Genomic DNA, 21,367 nt, shown 5'->3' with positions numbered 1-21,367 from the left:
ATGTGACCTAGGGTGGTTGGCTACACTGTGAAGGGAGACGAGGGAGAAAGAGAGTCACGGCAGCGTTTTCAGTACCAGCGTGATTTATGACTGGACCGTCATTCAAAGCAAGGTATTAATTCATTATTTACTGCAGCCGGGCCAACTTCTCAGCACTATGTCAAACAGACATGCGGTATATCGTGGTAGCAAGGGCAAAAGGAGCTGTAAGTTGAGTTAGAGGGACCGCGCCTCTGATATTCAACAGCACTGTGCAAAGCCACAGCTTTTGAATTCTGGCTGATATATTTCACTTTTTTAATTTCTAGGTTTGGAGGCCAACAGGAAGTAAGAATCAATACCACCCTGGGGACTTCATCATCTATGAGTATAAATTCAAATTGGTGCCAGCTTTTTGATGTTTAGTGGCATTTTACAGAGCAATGGTCAGCATTTAGGTTATACAAACGCCAAGGAAATAAGACGCCACCTTGTGATGTTGAAGACATCGACTCGTAATAACAGAAAACTTTTATATGTTCATGACTCAGTCTCACATTTTCCTCCAGACAATGAAAGTCTGCGCTCCAACGAACCAACAAGGTGCTAAACTCCGACATGCTTGTTTGCAGTGTCCTATGGCCACAGGGAAGGAAGCTGTAGCTAATGTGATTAAGCTAGACTTCATTTAAATGGCTTGTGCTCGTCTCTCTGGTGACGGGCTGTGTATGAGAGTTTGGCATCTCAACTAAGTTTCTGGCAAAGACACTCAGAAAAGCAGTCCCAACAATAGATTTCACAACAAACTATACAACACAAATATAAACACAGAATAAACTTGAATGATTTGCTTTGCCAGGATAAGGTAGGAACATTTAAATAGATGTGTGATCTGAGAATCCCTGGTCAAACTTTAATATGTTTGCAATGCAACTTGGCATGAAAAATAACATTTAGTTTCCCAATAATAGCTAAACACAGCTTCTACACGTCCAATAGGACCTTTTAACGGCAAAATGTTTAATCAAAACACAATGTGTATATCCGACGGCAATAGCAACAGCTTGTCCGGCTTTTTAAGCTTCCACAAGCCAACCATACCACTACACAGTGTTCTGAGTTGAAATAGCCAGGGTACATTACCAGCAGTGGTAGGGTGCCAACAACAAATCATAAATCAAAAACAAAGCAGTGGGTCGCACTCCAAGCCCCAAGGAAAAATAACAACTACCACCCTGCACAAACATGGATAAATCCTGTGCTTTAATTGGCCTACAGAAGCTTCAGGTTTGGAGAACATCAACATACACAGAGGAATATATACCAAAAACATGATATGATACCCCATATCGACAGCTCCTTCAGTCAGGAAATGCCTAAATGTCATTGCATCCTCTGATGTGCACATTCTTCCTCAGGCAGCTTGAGCTCTAAGCCTCCGAAATCTCTTCCCTCTGCTGGCCTCGGGGCTGGCTGGCAGCTTTGGAAAAACCAAGTGGCTGCCTTGACATTCACCAGCTATCTTGGACCATATTAGGTGGAAGGAAGGAAACAGGCAGGTCTGACCATCTCTCACTGATTAATGCTTCAGAGAGCATTTGGGATTTGGCGTGTGCGGTAGCTGAATTGATGCCAGCCCGTCTAGTCCTGACATATTGGGCATCAAAATGCAGCACACTGAAGAGAAATCCACCCTTGTCTCCATCTCAAGCAGAGGCAAATAACAAGCTACGCTAGCTTTCCTGAACCCACGCTCTTTCCCCAGCCCTTTGTAGGTGCAAACAGTATTTCTGCAGCATTAGGAGTGGCAAGATACTGAGAAAGAAAGATGACTCATACCATACTATGTTTTAAATGATGCACACATGCCATATTTGATTGTGTTGAAGCTAGGATGTGCCTGGGATCACCCACTCTAACCTCCTTTCCACAGAGATCTGGCAGACTATAGAGCGATCTGCTCAAAATGATGACAGCGAAGGCTTAGCTATTAGCTTTCACTCCTAAAGTGAGGGGAGAATGAGAGAGCTTGATGTACAGATATCATGTCCCCAGCTGTTTAGTCAACAGATCAATAGGAGCTGTGTCGAACTTGAGCCTCATCATCATGTATTTATGAGGCTAACGGTGAAATGCAAAACTTCTTAGTCTACTGGTGGCTCAAATATAAAAGGTTTTTTGTTTTAATTAAAAGAGCTACACAAATACAGAGAAAACATAACAAACTAAACAAAGAGTGAAGTGGTAAAGGGCCATTATTGCAGCACTGACATGTGAAAAAGTTACTGATGCTCACTGAGTCTGACAGATGCTCGCTTATTGCCAGTGTCTCCAAAGTTACATAAATGCAAATTGGTTGAAAAATAAGAACTGAAAAGGAATGTTTCAGTCAGATAAGAAAGAAAATGCTTAGAATTAATTCTCGCGGGGGGGGGGGGGGGGGGCGTTAAGCAGAGACACTACTTTAGAAAGACTGACAGAAAGAAAAAGAACAAATGCAACAACAAGCTTTTGGAAAAAATGCAGTTACAATTCACAGTGGCCTAATTCTGATATTTCTAGATTAAGGACACAAACCATCTGTATTATTCATGTTTGTGTATAAAATGATCACGCCATTACAAGCCAAGTTCTTTCAAACCGGAAGATAATGGGACCAGTAATGGCCCTAACGATAAAGCAGTCTATTAGTCTACTGGCAGCCATGGGATGGCTTTGGAAGTTTCAGGGAAAGGCAACAAATTGCAACTAAAGGCCATTCTCCAACTGAATTGTTTCTATCTGTATTTCTGTCTGAATGCATGTCTTAGTGGTTCCCTGGATTCCACTGCAAAGCTGTGTCGAGGCCCCGCAAACACACTTGGACACCCTAAAACTGGTGAGAACATTTTCACGTTAAAGAACCAACTAATTGCCCTGAGTGAAATCCTAATCTTTTCTAGCACATCACCAACCGTGAACACACATATTTAGCTACAGGCAACCAACAACAACATGACAACGGCTTACGTCTCTGAACAATAGATCCGGGTTGAGAAACAGCCGATTGCTCTGCTTGGAAATGCAGAGCACCGAAGCCAATTGGGAGGAAATGATGGCAGAGAGGGTGGCAGAGTGTGGTATTTAGGTCAACATTGTTTATGTCTCCAGCTCTTAATTTGTTTATCCTCTGAAAAAAAGATGCTTGCCAATATAGCATGGTACGTTTGCACAGTGCTGTTTCGGCCCACTGCTCGGAGCTCTGTACTTTACCTTCCCTCCAAAAGCTTTTAAGTCTCCTAATGAGATTAATTAAGCTAGTCCAGAGTTTGTTTAATGAGGCCCCGATGGCCTGAAGCACTGAAAGGAACATCACTGAGAAATAGAAGCTTCACTTTCCAAAATAAAGAACAAAAGCAGGGTTTATAAAGAGGATTTAAAAAGTTAAACCTTTGAGTAAAGTGATGATAATCCATTAAGCTACAGGGCAGCAGGACCGTTCTGAAGACTGAGGAATCAAGTTACTAAACGGACATCATTTCCAGTCGAATGTGCCCTTGATGTCTCCTTACCTCCTCTGGAAGAGGCTTTGTGAAGCGCACTATACTCTCACCAGAGAATTGCTCTTGTAGCGTCATCTATTATGGCTGGTAGTTACTGTTATGTAGTGACCTCATACGAATTTTGAACAGGTACATCTATCTTCACTGCTTTCATGTCGCGGTTCTCAGGATTCACCATGATTAATTCAGTAGCAAGCACTTCAATTCAATAGCTCTAAATCTAAAATTAAAAAAAACTTCACAACTATATTCTAATACTTCAGAGCTGAAGGCAACACATCTCCATTCTTTTCTCTCCATGTGTGTGTGTTTACTGTAAAAAGAGGGAAAAGCCTTGAATGACCATCAGAGAAATTCCTAGTTGTAATCCTGGGTTTCTTGCATTGAGGCTTTTCACTTAAAATAGATTATTGAATTATCCATTAATGACATAATTAATCTAAACAGTGAGGCTATGAACAGACTAGATCCATCTCAAACAGATGTCAGCTGTTTCTGACTAATTCAGTATCACCATATCAAGTGGTTTCTCATGTTTTACCTTTCAGATCACAAATTAGATTCCTAAGTGATCCGGACAAAACCTACGAGTCCGGTAATACATCATGGGGACCCTTGACTTTATTGAAGGCTACACAGAAGTACTCCAGACATGAGCATGAGGTTCTGGGTTTATTGCAGGTGTAAAGGCAAACACAAGCTCCTGTAGATTTGCATAATCCATGGAGGCTTACTCAAACACAAACACAGATTCTAAGATAAAAAGGTAACTGCAGGTTTAGACAGGGAGGAAGAGATTGGAGGTACAACAGTTGGTAAACATAGATGATCAGAAAACAAAATAATATAGAGAGACGATGAGAGAACAGAAATGCAAAGAAAGAAACACCAACAAAGGGTTTTCATGCCCATTTTCTATATATAAAATATTCAAATTTAGAGTCTTACCTATTTGCCTCTCCAGGTCAGCTGCTTCGTCCGCGGTGGCCCTGGGCAGCACCCCTGGGTCACTGAAGCTGGTTCTTAGGAGTGTCCCCAACACAAACAGAAACAGCACACCTCCTATGACTGGGATGACTGGGGTCAACTGCAGCGCCAGGAACGGACAACTGGTAGCACAGGAAGAAGGGCAGAGAGAAAGAATAATAAGGACATAGTGGTCAATAGACACCGGGTTCAGTCTGCGTAGTGATGCTTAGCTGAGTCATAAAATCCTGAAAGAGTCCCAGGAAGATTACTGGATCAAAATCAGCTAATGTATTGCTGCTCTTCTTAGCGTAATACGTGTTCACAATAAGCCTGTACAAAACAGTGACCTGAACTCTACACGCCCGGAAGTTTAGGAAGTGTGACAACCAGAGAGTTGTTGCTTAAATCAAGTGGATATACAGACAGGCACCTGCTTAAGTCCCCTGTGTTGTAATCTGCTCTATTGAGACTATTTAGTTTAGGCTAATCCCATTAAAAGTCCAACGATGTAGGTGGTTATTACAGTAATCACATTTAGTCCCACAGAGGCGGGGCACAGGCAGCCGCGGCCGTTTTATTTGTTAGTCTCCGCCTGGCCTATTGGACTGGGCCTTTGGTTCAGCCAGGAGGAGTCATTCCACACAAAGAAGATAAATGAACATGAGGTTACCACATGTTTTCAGGGACATTGTTAAGGAATGCTAAATCGTACCGCGAGCTAAGCCAAGGTACACAACAGCGTTTACAAAAAGGCTCTTGGTCAAACACTTAATTATTGAAATACTGAGGTCAGCCACATGTAGAAAATGTTCGGTTTATCACCACTTCAAGTAATGATTTTTTCTATTGTTGTTTCTGAAGAAAAAAAAACACCTTTCCAAAGCAGAAAGGTGGATAGGAAAGGAAGGGGGATGAGTGTAAAGTGACACTGATAGCTATAATAAGCAACAGCGCCGCAACATCGTGGTTACAGTGTTTTCTCCAAAGTATGAGGCATGGCGGCCTACCTAAAGAGGCTTAAACGAGTTCCTGTGTACTGGTAGCAACCTTCTTAAAGTGAAAGGGGTTAGCCCAGAAGCTAGAAACAAAAACGGCTCTGGTTCACTAAAAAAGGTGGGCTGACCTTTTAGTCAGTTATTCGACCCCATTTTATAAATAATGTTAGTGTCATGGCATTAAACTATGTATCAAGCAGTATGAGGTTTTTTTACCCCATTTACCACATCATTTCTAACCCGCTTCAGATGGTGACACCTCGGGAGGGCAGTTACATCCGCTGATCTATGCCAAGAGCAGTTATACTGATAAACCAAGCCAGACTATATTTAGGCTTGCCGTGTTGGATTCCATCAATGATAAGGAGAAGGTTGTAAAACGCACCTGGAGCATGTGCTCAGACTCTCTGCTAATTGGGGTTTTAGCATCACATGCTCACGCTGCCTGCCGGTACCTGAACTGCTGGAGATGACTGACCTTCAGGCAAAGGACAAGGTCAGCAAAGGATTCAAGCAAAGAACACTAGAAAGTGTCTTACTTCATAAACACGATGGGCTGGTATTACACTATATTCTCATGTCATTTAAAGATGATTAAAATAAAAATACTCAGATGTATACAGTACTGTTGAGGAGTGTTTAAGCTGCGACAAACAAACCCCCTATAACTCATGCTATTATCCCATCTAAGTGGACTCAGGCCAGTCCTGCTGCTTCTCTACATCTGGAGTGAGACTGAGCCAAGCAAACAGCGCTGGGTAGTCTGGGACATCAGCAGGGAGCTGCAGGCAGGACAACATTGTGCTACACAAACATTTCTCCAGTCAAAAGCTGGCCTGGAGGTTTCCAAGGTCATTGTGCTGGACACTGACTGTGTCAATGTACAACATACACAACTAATGTCAGACACTTGCTAACAGGGCAACCACTTTACAGCCCTCTGAGTCTCAGTCCTCTGACCTAGGCTGGGAGGACACGCATTATCCGCAACCGTGTCCTGATTGTAATCTGATGCAGAGTACATTGAAATCTCTGTCTGAGGCCGTGCGACAGACCATCCTTCTGCTTATAATCTTCCAAATCTGCCTGTCATTGCTGAGATAAAAAGCAGCTCCTGGAGGTCACAATACTTTGACTGCAAACACTGTTTGTTCAATTTGCACATATTCCTTTGTTTCGGAGTTCACACCTCACGGCAGATTATCAGGGAAGGATATATTATATCATTCTATAACTGTTGCATATCACTTTTGCAACAGCAATGTATGTTAGACAAACAAGAACCATAAGGCTTTAGGGTTCCATAACAGATGTGCAATACGTAGCGACCAAAACCCTGCAAAGAGCGAGTAAACACATTTGTACCTTGTTGCTTTACTGCCAAATGAGAAACATTTCCAGTTTACTTCAGCTGTCAGAAAGTGAACAAATAACAAGATGCCAGCAGATTTCTGACCATTAAGGTAATGCTGCGAGGACAATTCCTTAAGAAATGCTGAAAAGAGATGAATACTACGGTCTTTCAGGGAAATAAGTCAGTTCTTTGTTTCCTCTGTTAAGTGCATGAAAAATAAATCCTCATTATAGAGTAAACATCCTTATTGCTGTCAGATAAACACAGACATGAAGTCTTTAGGACACGTTATGACGTTGATGGATTCTGATGGTCAGAATATCTGAATATTATTCATACATTTGATTTGAATCAATCAAAGTTTAGTAAGGGTACATAGTATGCTGCTTGGCGCTGTCTTCCTGCATCTGCCACAGAAAGGCAGGACATTTGAAAGCCTGATGTCATACCCGACTATCTATTCATCTAGCCTTTCAATCTGTCCTCTATTTTGTCTGATTGGTCACACATCACAAAAATGAATCCACCAATTAGGTGGGCTGATGGGAAATCACTGCAGTTGTAAAAGGCAGAACTTGAGTGAGGGTGCTACATCTGTAACAATTAACCCAATGCGAAGATCTGAAGAGTTTCTAAGAAATCAATGAGGGCATCAAGCCCCCCCATTGATATACTCCAAAAAATGCAAAGGGTTATTTAGAGCTACATATCCGTGGAGTAGCGTGAATGAGCCGCATGTTTTCGCTTTCTGCAGGAAACTAGGACGCACAGGTTTATGCTCTCTTCTGCAACAACATTGTATTTCAAAACGTGTCATCTGGCAAGTGGTGATGGAGATGACAGAGCAGCAAAAAAATGCTGCCTCCGTCCTCAAAAGCTGCGTGTCAATGTGTCGGACATCAGAAACATAATGGAAAGGCAGTCATGTGTGATAGAAAGGGACAGAGATTAAACACTGACGACAGATGCAAAACCTCTTCTAGATATGAATCAATAGAGATAAATGGACAAACTGCGGATAAAGGGAACATCATGCCTGGTTTCAGATCCCACTGAAGACAGCAGTCCTCCAGGAATCGATTCTGATCATTCACTGAACATGAACGGTGATGACAACAACAATCCCAGCATCCCTTTTTCCTTTAGGAGACGAGTGGATAAAGCAAGGAAGTGGACAGTACCAAAGCTCAATCTTTATTTTCCTTTTGGTGACTAAATCTTATACTTAACTGGGGCTTTAGGGGCTTTGTTGCTATGGAGACGAACAGTATCTAATGTCAGACATGATACATTTCAAAAGGAATGTGGTTGCCCTGGAAACAGCTACAGGACTGCGCTGAAGTCTCCAAGAAGGAAAAAGAAGACGTTGAACCAGACAGACACAGCATGCCGTCAGTCGTTAAAGTCGTTTTAAATGTCTCAATACACAACTTAGAGGATGAGGATGCAGGCTGAATTTCAAATCGTAGGATTTAATTCAGAAATGGTGGCAAGACTGTCATCGTCATGGAGTGCTGAATGCAGAAGCTATCAGAAAGTGCAGGAGACTTACTGTGGTTTATTGCTCTTAGCATAGGTAAACAGTTGGTAGTTATCAGGTAAACAACTCTGTCGTCTAAGACATGGGATAGGAAATATATCTTTCAGTAAAGCTAATTAAACACATTAGTAAGGGAAGCACAAAAGGTTTGGAAAATACTGAATCCCTGGAGCAAATTGTGAACCAAAATGCCTTGAAGGTAAATAAAGCTGAAGCTGTGAACTGTGACAGCTGGTTTGGAAGAAGTCAATTGTATGAACATTGAATGGCGATTCATCTCAGGCGATTGAGAGCTTGCTTTATACAGTGGGGCAGAAAAGTATTTAGTCAGCCACCAATTGTGCAAGTTCTCCCATTTAAAAAGATGAGAGAGGCCTGTAATTTTCATCATAGGTACACTTCAACTATGAGAGACAGAATGGGGGAAACAATCCAGGAAATCACATTGTAGGATTCTTAATGAATTCATTGTAAATTCCTCTGTAAAATAAGTATTTGGTCACCTACAAACAAGCAAGATTTCTGGCTCTCACAGACCTGTAACTTCTTGTTTAAGAGGCTCCTCTGTCCTCCACTCGTTACCTGTATTAATGGCACCTTTTTGAACTCGTTATCATTATAAAAGACACCTGTCCACAACCTCAAACAGTCATACTCCAAACTCCACTATGGCCAAGACCAAAGAGCTGTCAAAGGAGACCAGAGACAAAATTGTAGACCTGCACCAGGCTGGGAAAACTGAATCTGCAATAGGTAAGCAGCTTGGTGTGAAGAAATCAACTGTGGGAGCAATTATTAGAAAATGGAAGACATACAAGACCACTGCTAATCTCCCTCGATCTGGGGCTCCACGCAAGATCTCACCCCGTGGGGTCAAAATGATCACAAGAACGGTGAGCAAAAATCCCAGAACCACACGGGGGGACCTAGTGAATGACCTGCAGAGAGCTGGGACCAAAGTAACAGAGGCTACCATCAGTAACACACTACGCCGCCAGGGACTTAAATCCTGCAGTTCCAGACGTGTCCCCCTGCTTAAGCCAGTACATGTCCAGGCCCGTCTAAAGTTTGCTAGAGGGCATTTGGATGATCCAGAAGAGGATTGGGAGAATGTCATATGGTCAGATGAAACCAAAATAGAACTTTTTGGTAAAAACTCAACTCATCGTGTTTGGAGGAGAAAGAATGCAGAGTTGCATCCAAAGAACACCATACCTACTGTGAAGCATGGGGGTGGAAACATCATGCTTTGGGGCTGTTCTTCTGCAAAGGGACCAGGACGACTGATCCGTGTAAAGGAAAGAATGAATGGGGCCATGTATCGTGAGATTTTGAGTGAAAACCTCCTTCCATCAGCAAGGGCACTGAAGATGAAGCGTGGCTGGGTCTTTCAGCATGACAATGATCCCAAACACACCGCCAGGGCAACGAAGGAGTGGCTTCGTAAGAAGCATTTCAAGGTCCTGGAGTGGCCTAGCCAGTCTCCAGATCTCAACCCCATAGAAAATCTTAGGAGGGAGTTGAAAGTCCGTGTTGCCCAGCGACAGCCCCAAAACATCACTGCTTTAGAGGAGATCTGCATGGAGGAATGGGCCAAAATACCAGCATCAGTGTGTGAAAACCTTGTGAAGACTTACAGAAAACGTTTGACCTCTGTCATTGCCAACAAAGGGTATATAACAAAGTATTGAGATGAACTTTTGTTATTGACCAAATACTTATTTTCCACAATCATTTGAACATAAATTCATTAAAAATCCTACAATGTGATTTTCTGGATTTTCTTTCTCATTCTGTCTCTCATAGTTGAGGTATACCTATGATAAAAATGACAGGCCTCTCTCATCTTTTTAAATGGGAGAAGTTGCACAATTGGTGGCTGACTAAATACTTTTTTGCCCCACTGTAATTACTCACAAAAAAAACAAAACAATTATAAAAGCAGAAACACTTGGTACTGACACACATGAGCCTGATGCACAGACAAGCAGGTCCGATTAAACAATGCACTACAGGTCTTGGTGTCGAGTCCCACGGCTCTCATAGTTTTCAGTTTAAACGTGAATAAGAGACTTTCATTCATCATCAAAAGATACGGCTTGTTTTACACATATATTATATTATACTATGTACAAACAAATGTAGTCATTAAAACAAGGATATAGTCTTTATTAGCATTGAATATAATTGATTTAAAGGCTCAACAAATTGGCCTTCATTTCTTCCTCAGTTCAGCCTAAGAGGGACACAAGTACCCTTTAAATATCATGCTTATCTTTCCCTTCATCCCTTTTTAATGGAGTCGGATGCAGATAAGAGCCTGTATTAATGTTAACACACTAGTACATGAATGTAGCTTTCGGCATTACTGTTAATGTAAGCATGAATATTTAATAATGATGCACCAGGTAAGAGGATCGATGTTAAAATGTACAAGTATCTCTTTCACGTCCGCGTTGAAACTGAACCATAGTCAGATCAAATGTAGAATCAAATCCGGACTTGTGAATTGGAATGAAATTGATTAAGGAAATAAGTGACGATACCCAGCAAAGCTAAGCCCAAAGCCACATTTAAGCATAATATCCAATATTTCGTAAGTAAAATTGAGGCATAATCCAACAAAAACAACACATCCAATAGGTTGTTAAACATGAAGACATGAAGTCTTCGCCCAAAAGACTAACAGTCATTTGCCATTTTACACAAACCAAAGGTTAAAGATCACAAAGACAGGTTGGCAACCCCTCAGCCAATGTCAATTCAAGCGCTCAGTTTCACTCGGAGCAGGAAGCAAATACTGACATGGCAGAGTCCATCAATGTTCACCATGGATATATTTAAATAAAGCCAATATGCAAAAGCCAACAAATATGACAGACATGTTTTATGACAATGTTCAATCAAACATCAAAGCTGCTAGTTCTGTCACTGCTAAAGGATGGTATAGTAGTTAGTTTTCCCTCTGTGTGGGACAGACTCCACAGAACACAAACAGAGATTTCCCTACTCATTAGCCTACCAAAGGGGTGCACTAATCTCAACAATAATCCAATCCCGATTACAGTTATCACATTTCCCTCTAAATCCTCTTATGATGCAAAGCAGTTTTTCAAAACTCAGCTGGGAGTTAAGCTCGGGGGACTTTCATCTCTGCTTGATGCTGCCATGTGAAGCTCGCAGCACTGTTCACTGGCTGTCCTTTCAGAGTCACCTGGGATAAACTGCACCCTCGCTTTTACTTTGTTCCTCAGCCATACAGCTTTGAAGGCAATCAATATGCTGTGATTTGCAGGAAAAGGTCTGTCACAGATCAACCATCCTCCGACACACACAGCATCTGGGCCTGCATTTCTCCTCAGTACTTGTTTGAGAAAAGAGATATGGATTACCAAGAGATATTACTCAACAGCGCTGCAGCGGCATTCAAATACGTGAATGCGTTTATTAAGTGCTTAACATTGAGCTAAAAATGCATTTGAAGCACTTGGCTTTGTGGCCTTTCACTCTACAGTCTCATTACTCATCTTGGCTGCATGGATACAAGGCTTTGTCTGCTTTGCCTTTCATTACATTTTGATTGCTTTGGATGGCAAGTAAGGGCAGAACATGAACCTCCGTTCAGCTGTAGGGCGAGTCATTTGTCAATGAAACAACTGAACATGACATGCTTTTGCATACGGTTACAAATGTTGCCCAAAGAACTTCATGCAATAGAGATTTCAAATCACCTTTGAAACAGCTGTCACTAGTGCATTTGAGATCCCACTTCCAACATGTGCCACACACTCAGTCTCTGCCAGCACAGGGAGTGGATGTGCTAGCACAGGACAGCTGTGTGACAAACCGGAGGCTGCTGGCTCGAGTGAAGGCTCGGAGCTAGTCAGAGAGAGGAATCGCACTACTAGAAGCAAAAACAGCTGGATATGATTTATGGTTTCAATGAGCCTAGTTGACAGATCTGCCACTTGATTCTACAGCAGAACAGACAGCGGCAATAACGCCTGTAGCAAAATGTCCTGGGAGGAATTACATTTGCATCCAAAACACATTCGCTTCAAAAGGACTGGGATCTGGCTAGCTGATTTATGTGATTAAAGAGTCAAGTATGGTTAGTCATTGTTGTGGTGAAAAAGGAGTATATTAAATCAAAAAGCAGAGCATTTCCTGTTTTTATGTTGTGCTTTCTTTGACTCAATGAAGTGTATCGAGCGGGACTAAATCAGGACTGGCACACTAAATTCTTATTTGACAGTTTGCGAGGAATGCTTTCTTGTCTTGGGTAACCGCGTCTACAATGGGTGTGACTGTTCAAATTATGTGGACAAAGACTCTTTTGCAATAGTTTGCCATATGACTCTCCAAAAGCTAACTTATCGTGTCGCCCCAGCATGTAGAAAACAGTTACAATGCTTCTGGAGAACTCTGCATAACCAATATTGGACACCAATAAAGAGTCACCACTTGAAAGGTTTCACCACATTAAATATGTAACAACAGGACAGCCAAAATATGGCATGCTTTCTCGTGGGTGTCGAGAGCTATGCTATTCTCTGAGTGAAACAGAAATACCAGGCCCTGGGTAATAAAAAGAGAGGCTTTTCTTGCTATTTAATCGTTACTAAAGACGACCGCTTAAGAAATGTAACCTTTGCTACTAGAATATTTAGAGTGTCATAAGTGGACTCTGACAATTATGTGATTGCCATACCTGACCGGCATACCAGCATTTCCTGGAATGAGCATTATTGTAGTTGTTGAACCGGCACAAATACTCCTTCACATTTAGTTAGAAAGGCGTGTCACTGTTGGGGATTACATGTAATTAAAATCCTCAGTTTTTCTTAATGTTTACAGGGTTTTGTCTAAACAGGGACGATGCGCCCTCATACCAAAACATTTTCCCCGTAAAAGGATAAAGTGATGCCAGAAAACAATATTTCTGTTCGCCCAAAACGGTATAATTAGCAAGTCAAAGAGACCGTCCGACAGCATCGACCGCTTTGTTTTTGGGTGCAATTTATGACTCAGCAGCTTTGAAGACATGAAGAACCCATTATATTCCTCTTCACTCTAATGCATTGTTTTTGCTGTAAAGTGGACGGGGCCTGTAATTTTGGCTGGAAGTGACGTTAGCACCCGCATGCTATATTTTTCTAGAAAAAACCCTGGTTTAAATGTCTTAGCTTTAAGTTGATCTTAATCATGTATTCAGGAGATATATATAGAAGGCACAAATTCAGGTATTATCTCTGTCCTTTCAAAATCATGACTCGCACAAATGTAGATGGGTGTTAGTCAGAGAGCACCCAACACATTCAGTCACTAAAGAGGCATCACTTATTAAGCAAGTGCATATTCATCAAAGCAGTGGGTACAGAGTTAACACTTTAAGTGGATTACTCATCAAGCGTCTCTGGAAATATCCATGTTAAATAGATGCTAGTTTGTAAAGAGGGAACCTGTCCATCTTCTTCAAGAGTCAAAGTATTTGATGGCTAAGATGACAGGATCTCTGCAGCAAGCCACCTGTCAGTTTCAGTTTTTCTGAATTGAGTCAGGCTTTCTTCCAATCAATCTCTCCAACAGCCAGAACAAGGGGGTTTCACAACTTCTAATAAATGTGTTGAAATGAAATTATTCTTTGCAGCTGCTTTTCAAAGCTTGAGATTTTAATGATAACAATGAAATGAAGTGATGTTTAAAGACTACAGTCAAGCTAAAGAATCCTTGAGGCGAGTAAAATGTATACAATTATTTACCAACTGAAGTTTTATTTTGGTAGGTGAATGTGACCGGATCCTGAGCAATTTTGTTGTGATATGCGCAGATGAAGGCACCGCACACTCCAAGGCAGCTGAACAAAAGGACATAAATAAGATGTGGCTAAACATGCAGGACGATTTAATCAAAGCCTAGCCTATTCTTGCTACGCCTGAGATGTAGCCTTCATACCATGTATGAGCTGCCCTGATCTCCTGACAACAGACTTTAATGTTTGGGTTTTTTATTTAAAGGAAATGAGCAACAGGTCATCAAGGTAACAATGACGCTTCAAGTCAAATGTGACAGCATATAAACAAGCCTGGACATTTAAGAGTTCAACTTTAAATCACATCAAGTAACACAGCATATCAGAACACCACACTGTTCAAACATCTGGCTGAGTGAACTCTTACAAGGCATGGGGGAGACGAGGCAACATGTGCAACAACAGCACGCATGGACGTCTGCAGGGATCCAGCATCAGAATAATAAACAGAGCAAAGTCTGCTGGTCACTAACAGAGTTTATTGTGCATGGCTGAGCCCCCCTAAGACAGACAGAGAAAACTGTCTCAAGGAAACGTGGAGATGTAGAAACTGGATCTCTGTGCCTGTCCCCATCCCTGAAACCTGGTTATCTGTCGACTCCTGCTGCACAAATCAGAGCACCATCTCTACAACAGCTATGGAGCAGAGTTCATCACACCACAGCCTTATTTTAAATACCATAATAAGACGTAAAGGAAATAGAACAGACAGTAGAAGCCTCACAAGCAGAGCGAGGAGATGTACTCCACTACGCTAACAACTGGCGGGTAAGAAAAACACATCTAATCGAAATGCATTACAGTTAATGGCAACAGAAGCCAATGTGCAGGTCTGCTGACTATCGCCCTGTCCGATAAATGTCTCCTTTCAGCTGATGAGTGTATAGAGGGGTGGGGGGAGAGAGAGGTAAGCCAGGAGGACTCGGTCAGCCTGGGGGCACGGACAGTTGAACAGGGAGGACAGGGCTGAGCTGAAGAGTGGCTTTGTGTTCCCCTGTAGTCTCAACAAAAACTGCAGCTCTGTTGACTGGACAGTGTCAGATATTAATTTGGGAGGCTAGAGGTATCATCAGGAAGCATCTGGCATCCTCCGTGTGGGTGCTGGGGAACATCCAGGTTAGATAGACACTGCCGTATGTTTCCCACTATTTCAATAAGTTCTATAGAGAAGCGGGTTGCAGATTCAGCGCGAGATGCACTCTGTCTTGCAGTCTGCCCTTTAGTCATGGGTTATGTCTGTATCTGCTCTGAGGTGACAATGTATTGAAAGATGAAGTGGTCCAGAGGTCACTGCTGATAGACATGTAGCAGTGTATCTGGGTAGAATGTCATACAAAATGTCACTGGTTTGGAAAAGGACATAAAGAATATCCCAAAGTGTGCTTTTGTCAGATGGACAATCCAAAGGATATTCAATTTCACAAGGGAAAAAAAGCAGAAGTTCTCATACCGGGGGATCTGAAACTAAAGAATGCTTCTTGTTTTTGAAACACTGCTGACTATCAACATTATTGGGATTATTTTTCCCATCATTGAACGGATACATTACCACATTGTGAATTGGAAAGATTTAGTCAGGAGGATTGTGATGTAAAATGTGCATACCCCCCCCCCCCCTTCCCTAATCAGGACACTATGTTTTTACACACAAACATCAGAACAATTAATGTTTTTGTTTATAAAAGTGCTTGTGTGTGTGCTATTTGATTTACTCTTGGATCATTAAGTATTGGCTATCTTTACGGTGCAGATTCTGAACAGCAGCTATCAACCACAGCACATATTTTGCCTGTTAAGCTTTCTCTAGCTCTGAAGCACTTTAGCCTGATAAAGAATGTCGATTGAGCAACAAATCTCATGATGGAGCAGGATTCTTATCTGGTATAGAAGGGGTTTCTTAAGATGATAGATGACAGAGTGATTACTCAGAATTAGAGAGCAGAGACAACACACTCTCTCTCATGGTGTGGCTCAGGTCAGTGTCTACATGCTGCACCTCAGCCACAGTGGGACAATCTGGGACATCCTGAGTGAGGTGGAGATAAAGGGCTGAAAGAGACAGTGTGGTAAAGGACATTCTGTCTGTTGATTACAGGAAGGGAAGGGATCCGCTGGGGATAGTGGGGCTGTGATTAACACAGTGCAAATGGCACACATCGACAGACTGACACTGTGTGTGTTCACTCCATATGTCACAGGTCACTGATTTGATACAGATGAGAAACACAAAGTGTAAAGTAACGCTATTCTAAGTAACCATGTTGTCACTATGAAGATCCAATTACCCAACAATATACTTTCATTCCTGGACATCTTGACTATCTTCAGAAAAGCAGACCAGCAACTTCTCAAAATCTGGCTTGAGGACAAAGTTGCCAAAAAGGGTCGGAAGACAAGACTTTCTACTTACAAGACTAACTGCATGGACAGCAAGCCCAAACAACAATGTTAGGGATGGGAGGAACAATATATTCTTGTAGGAATCAGAGTTTCTGAATTAATATTTAACTTCCAAAACGTTTTTTCTACCAAAGAACCAAGATATTACTGCTGGTAAACAGTAACCCTAACGCCAAATCAAGGTTGTGCTAAGCATTATTTGATTGTTGGTGAAAGCTAACAAAACATACAAGATGACGGTGCTATGTTGTGTACAATGAATTTTTTTTGTCTGCAACAGCTCTAGTTTTATTATTTCATTCAGGAAGCATTTACTTAAAATGTTATGATAAAAGTTGTTCTTGAAAAAAATGTAACATTTATTAATATCCATGACTAAATGATACCTTTTGCCTTAGGTATCGCTTCTGTTTACATTATTGCAATGAGTTGGTGTTCTAAGGAAGTTTGAATGGTGGTATTTACAAAGATTCACCCATTTCCATGTTCACACCCACTGTTGATATAGAACAGAAGACTGCCTGAGCCTTCTTTAAGAGGAAAACACCATGTAAGGGCAGGTGTTAAGTGTAAGAAATTAAAAAAGGAAATCCACACTACAGACTAGTACCCGTCTGCAACAGCTCCTGGCTGTCAATAAAAAAAGCTACTTTATATATTACTATATTATACATTAATTCTTAAAACAGAGACGTCTCTGCCTAATCCCCAACCAGTTTGTTCTGGCATCTCCCTGAGCCCTGGGGAGATCATGAGAAATAAACCTGCTCCAGAGGGATGTGAATGACATAACTGACCCAAACTTTTTCCTCTGACAGCTGAGCCTGTGAAATGAAATGCTAATCCACAATGTCAATGTGCACATGTAAATAGCAGATGTGAGCACAGGATGTCTGAATATATATTCTTTAACAATACTTACTCAAAAGTGAAGAAAAGTCCACAAGTCACTAGAATGAGTACAAGGGTGAGGTAGAACACCCCTGTCTGCCTGGCCATCATAAGCCTCCCATTGCAGTAAAATTTATTCCGACCTGGGAAAGACTCCCACTTTCTCCTTTTTGGGGTCCTTTTCTTGTAAGGGGTCTCCATTGGCGTGGAGCTGCGAGTGCTTATTTGGCTGTACTCGCACTCTCTCATGGACTCGGACACCCCGAGATGCATCAAATGCTGATTCCAATCTCCACAGCTGAATAAATCCCGGGGCAGATGTGCCTCTGAGGAGAAAATAACCCAGTTCAGCGTACATGCTAAGGTCACAAATGCCATCATAATTTGCCATCATCTTAAGCAATGTGTGGCTAACACTTATAATACATCTGATTGTTAAGACGGCTTTAAGCTCAAGTGATGTGTAGCAGCACTACTATGGTCTTAAAATACTACATGGGTAAGAATCAGTGAAAGTCCTGATTCAAAATGTTACTTAAAAGTATTAGCATTAGAATCGATCGTATTATGGTTATTATTTTATCTTGTTTTTTTTTACATCATTTGAGTATTGTGGTCAATGTGGACCAAATGTATGTACTAGAAATAGTGTAGTACAGTACTGCATTATACCATATCAGCATATCATGTGATTTTTCATTTAGAAAGTAACCAGTAACTTATACTCTTAAAGTGTTACTGTACTTAAGTACACTTGAGAAAATGTACTCGGTTACTTTCCACCACTGATGTGAAGCTACCCACTAGGTCGGCAAAGCAAGTTTAGCTAATGTTACGTTAGCTTACAATAACTTCACTGGCATAATTTAGCTTAAAGCGACCTTGTTAGCAAGCAACATGTTAGCATTTCATAGCAAATCAATCTAAAGTATTGCTATGCTAACACAGCTAGCAAGTTGATGAAATGACTGGTTAGTTAATGTTAGCACCAACTTTACAATTAAAGGCTAGCTTGCTGGCCACACACTCCGCCTTCTCACTTGTTTTATACGGCTCTCCCAGCTTAAGAGAGGTTTAAATGAAGAGTTTAATGTGCTGTTCCACATGACACTACACACCGCGGCTTCACATCGTTTCTCTGCCCGCTGAAGCCACAGCTGAAGCGCTGCTCACCGAAGGAAAGTACCGCTGGTCGTCGTGGTGGGTGTTGTCACGTAGCTACTCCTTTCGTTATCCAGGTTTATTTCGAGGCGAGGACAAGATGAAGAACGACATCTTTAGAAGTTTAAGGATAAAAATAGGACGATTGAAAGCTTCGTGTAAAAAATGGAAAACCCAGAGAAATACGGCTCGGCGGGGTTATCTCAGACGAGCTCCGGCATCCTGACCGAGTCTTTGCGCACAGCACGAAGCGACCTCGCAGCCATATGTCCCCGTGTCTCACAGAGACACACGGCCAGCAATCATCGGAAATATTCACTATTCACTTGCGTTTTCCGAGGAAAAGTTAACGCATTGCCCAAGAAGCGTGGAGGCAGGCCAGTCAGTCCTTCACATTGTGACGCTCTCCGAACAGTGCTGCCTCCCTCGCACACAACAAACACTACCATGGGAGCAGCTCCTCGCAGCCCGCTCCTCCCCCTTCAGGCGAGGCTGTGGACACTGCTGAGGAGGTGCAGGGAGGACTGGCTGTTAAAGGGGTTCCAAAACCCAGGTCCAGGACCTCCAGGCGTCCGTGAGGGGGTCCCTACTAGCAGGGGCGTGTCTAGGGAGAGGCCAGGTGGGACACCAGGGTGTACTGTAGACAGAGCACCAATGTGATGCACAGCACTTATTCAAGTTAAGGGAGCTTTTTATGTTTTTATTTTATTTATTTTTTAAAAGTGCTTATTTAACGAGGGCAGGGTGCTTTTTCGGTTAGTTGACATTTCAGGCTGACATGCTTCCTCTAAAACAAGAGTTAGTATAAATGCAATATTAAGGGTAATGCTGGTAATGTTCTTTATTTTCTTACTGTCAATCCATCACATGAAAAGACCACATAGATAGATAGTTGAACAAGACAGTTGACTGGAAATGGCTAGATGCACACTGGGGAGGCAGTGGTCTCAGCGCCCCAATTCCTGGGCCAAAATGTCGCCTCCCTTAGAACACCTGTAACCTTGAAACCTACACTGCCCAGATGTCAGAGCTGTGAATTCTTTTTTAATTATGTACCTCAGTAGCCAACTAAAGTGTAAATAAAATCCCTTGCAGCACTAAAAGGATTCTCCCATGGACAACTATTATATCTGTAAAGATGTTGACAAGAGACCTGAAACTGCAAACACGTTTTCTTAATTAAGTTATTGTAGGAATGTTTTTATATATTTGGACAATGTTGTCAACCTTAAATGATCAGAAAAGAATAAAATGCTCAGTGAATATCTGAAGTGGCTGCATTTTTTCCTAGCTTATTTGTACGAAACTGCCTCTGTGTGTCCCCAAATACATAAATATGGGTCATGATTATAATACGAGGGTAAGTCAAGAGTAGTGAAAATAAATATAATATTTTTACAATAAATAATGTGTTTACTACAAGTATCTCTAACCACCACCCAGATAAACATCTGAACATATGGTTTATTGCAGTGTTATTTCAGATATGAATATGTACAATTACAATTTTGGATGTAGCCTAACGGTTAAATGCCCCTTTATTGACCTGTGTATTGTTTCCTAGAACTCAGCAGGAACAGGAAGCACACTTATCACATGATTTAATGTGATTCAGGGAGACAATAAATGAGTGTATATTGTCAAATCAAACATTATCATTGACTGTAAATCCTTCAATAAATGTGGGCATGATTACTCATAGTAACCTTATTTCTACTAGATGGGCAACGTTGTCCCCACATACAGTATACAGTTCTCTGATGGTGCAATTTCCGGTTCAGCCTGCATTAGTACAAGGGATTTCATCATCAGCACGCACGCGCACACACGCACACACACACACACACACACACACACACACACACACACACACACACACACACACACACACACACACACACACACACACACACACACACACACACACACACACACACACACACACACACACCTCCTCATTTAAGCTATGAAGTCACCCGAGCAGTTTGGCTCATTCCCTCCCACAGCAGAACAACCACCCTCTCTCACTTTCATTACCGTGTAAACTGAGAGAGCTTAATTGTTTAATAACATTTAATTGTACTTTTATGCTCTGCAAATGCATTGGTTGTAACAAAGTAAGATCTAGCATTCCGGGATATATACTCTCAGATAAAACAATGCAACACCCTCACATAATCTTGTATACAAACTACCACACCTACACAGAGTTGACTGACAATATTTTTAAGGAAGTGGTGATGTTTGGTGTTGTCCCCATTAAATCTTGCGTCGTGCCTCTGCAAACTGTCTGAGAGCATGACTGACTTCCGCTGCCAACGGGCGTGTGAAGCTATCAAGTGGCACATGTTTTGCTTAATCTGTTGGAAAGCTGTGGATGTTTTGAATGGCTGCTAATGACCTTTAAGCCCTCCAGACTAATTCCTTAAATGTGGGGCTCATTAAGTGATGCAATGACATATGGCTGAAGCTGTGTTTGTGTTGGAAAGTAAGTGAACGCGATTGGGCCTTTGAGCCCCTATCCAAGAACAAAACAGGCCTGAATGACATCCTGCCAAGGCCTCATCCAGGCAATACTGTTTGGATTAGAAAGCTGGACAGCATGAAGGCACATCAGAGCTTCATCAAAGTTCTCTATAGCCACAATTATTGGACATGGCTTGATCTGGTAAGCACACACACGGTTTACACAACACATAAAACACTTCCCCTGAAAGGTCAGAG

The 21,367-nt window shown here is 41.8% G+C and overlaps 1 protein-coding gene across 3 annotated transcripts in view; it reads right to left on the bottom strand.

Moving 5' to 3' along the window:
* Positions 1–19,129, bottom strand: part of zdhhc14 (zinc finger DHHC-type palmitoyltransferase 14) — a 39,654-nt gene extending 20,525 nt beyond the window's left edge. Inside the window, exons 1-3 of one of the 3 annotated variants that reach the window (XM_063909277.1) lie at positions 18,601–19,129; positions 17,514–17,808; positions 4,470–4,630 (exon numbers count right to left, since the gene is read on the bottom strand). In XM_063909277.1, the coding sequence (XP_063765347.1) occupies positions 4,470–4,630; positions 17,514–17,755 (403 nt within the window). In that variant the 5' untranslated portion in view covers positions 17,756–17,808; positions 18,601–19,129. The remainder of the gene's footprint in view (positions 1–4,469; positions 4,631–17,513; positions 17,809–18,600) is intronic. The other 2 variants (XM_063909276.1, XM_063909278.1) reach the window with 2 other exon arrangements.
* Between the last annotated feature and the right edge of the window lie 2,238 nt (positions 19,130–21,367).

Source organism: Eleginops maclovinus, chromosome 19, assembly GCF_036324505.1.
Source record: "Eleginops maclovinus isolate JMC-PN-2008 ecotype Puerto Natales chromosome 19, JC_Emac_rtc_rv5, whole genome shotgun sequence".
NCBI lineage: Eukaryota > Metazoa > Chordata > Actinopteri > Perciformes > Eleginopidae > Eleginops > Eleginops maclovinus.
This window is presented reverse-complemented; position numbering and strand designations above follow the sequence as displayed.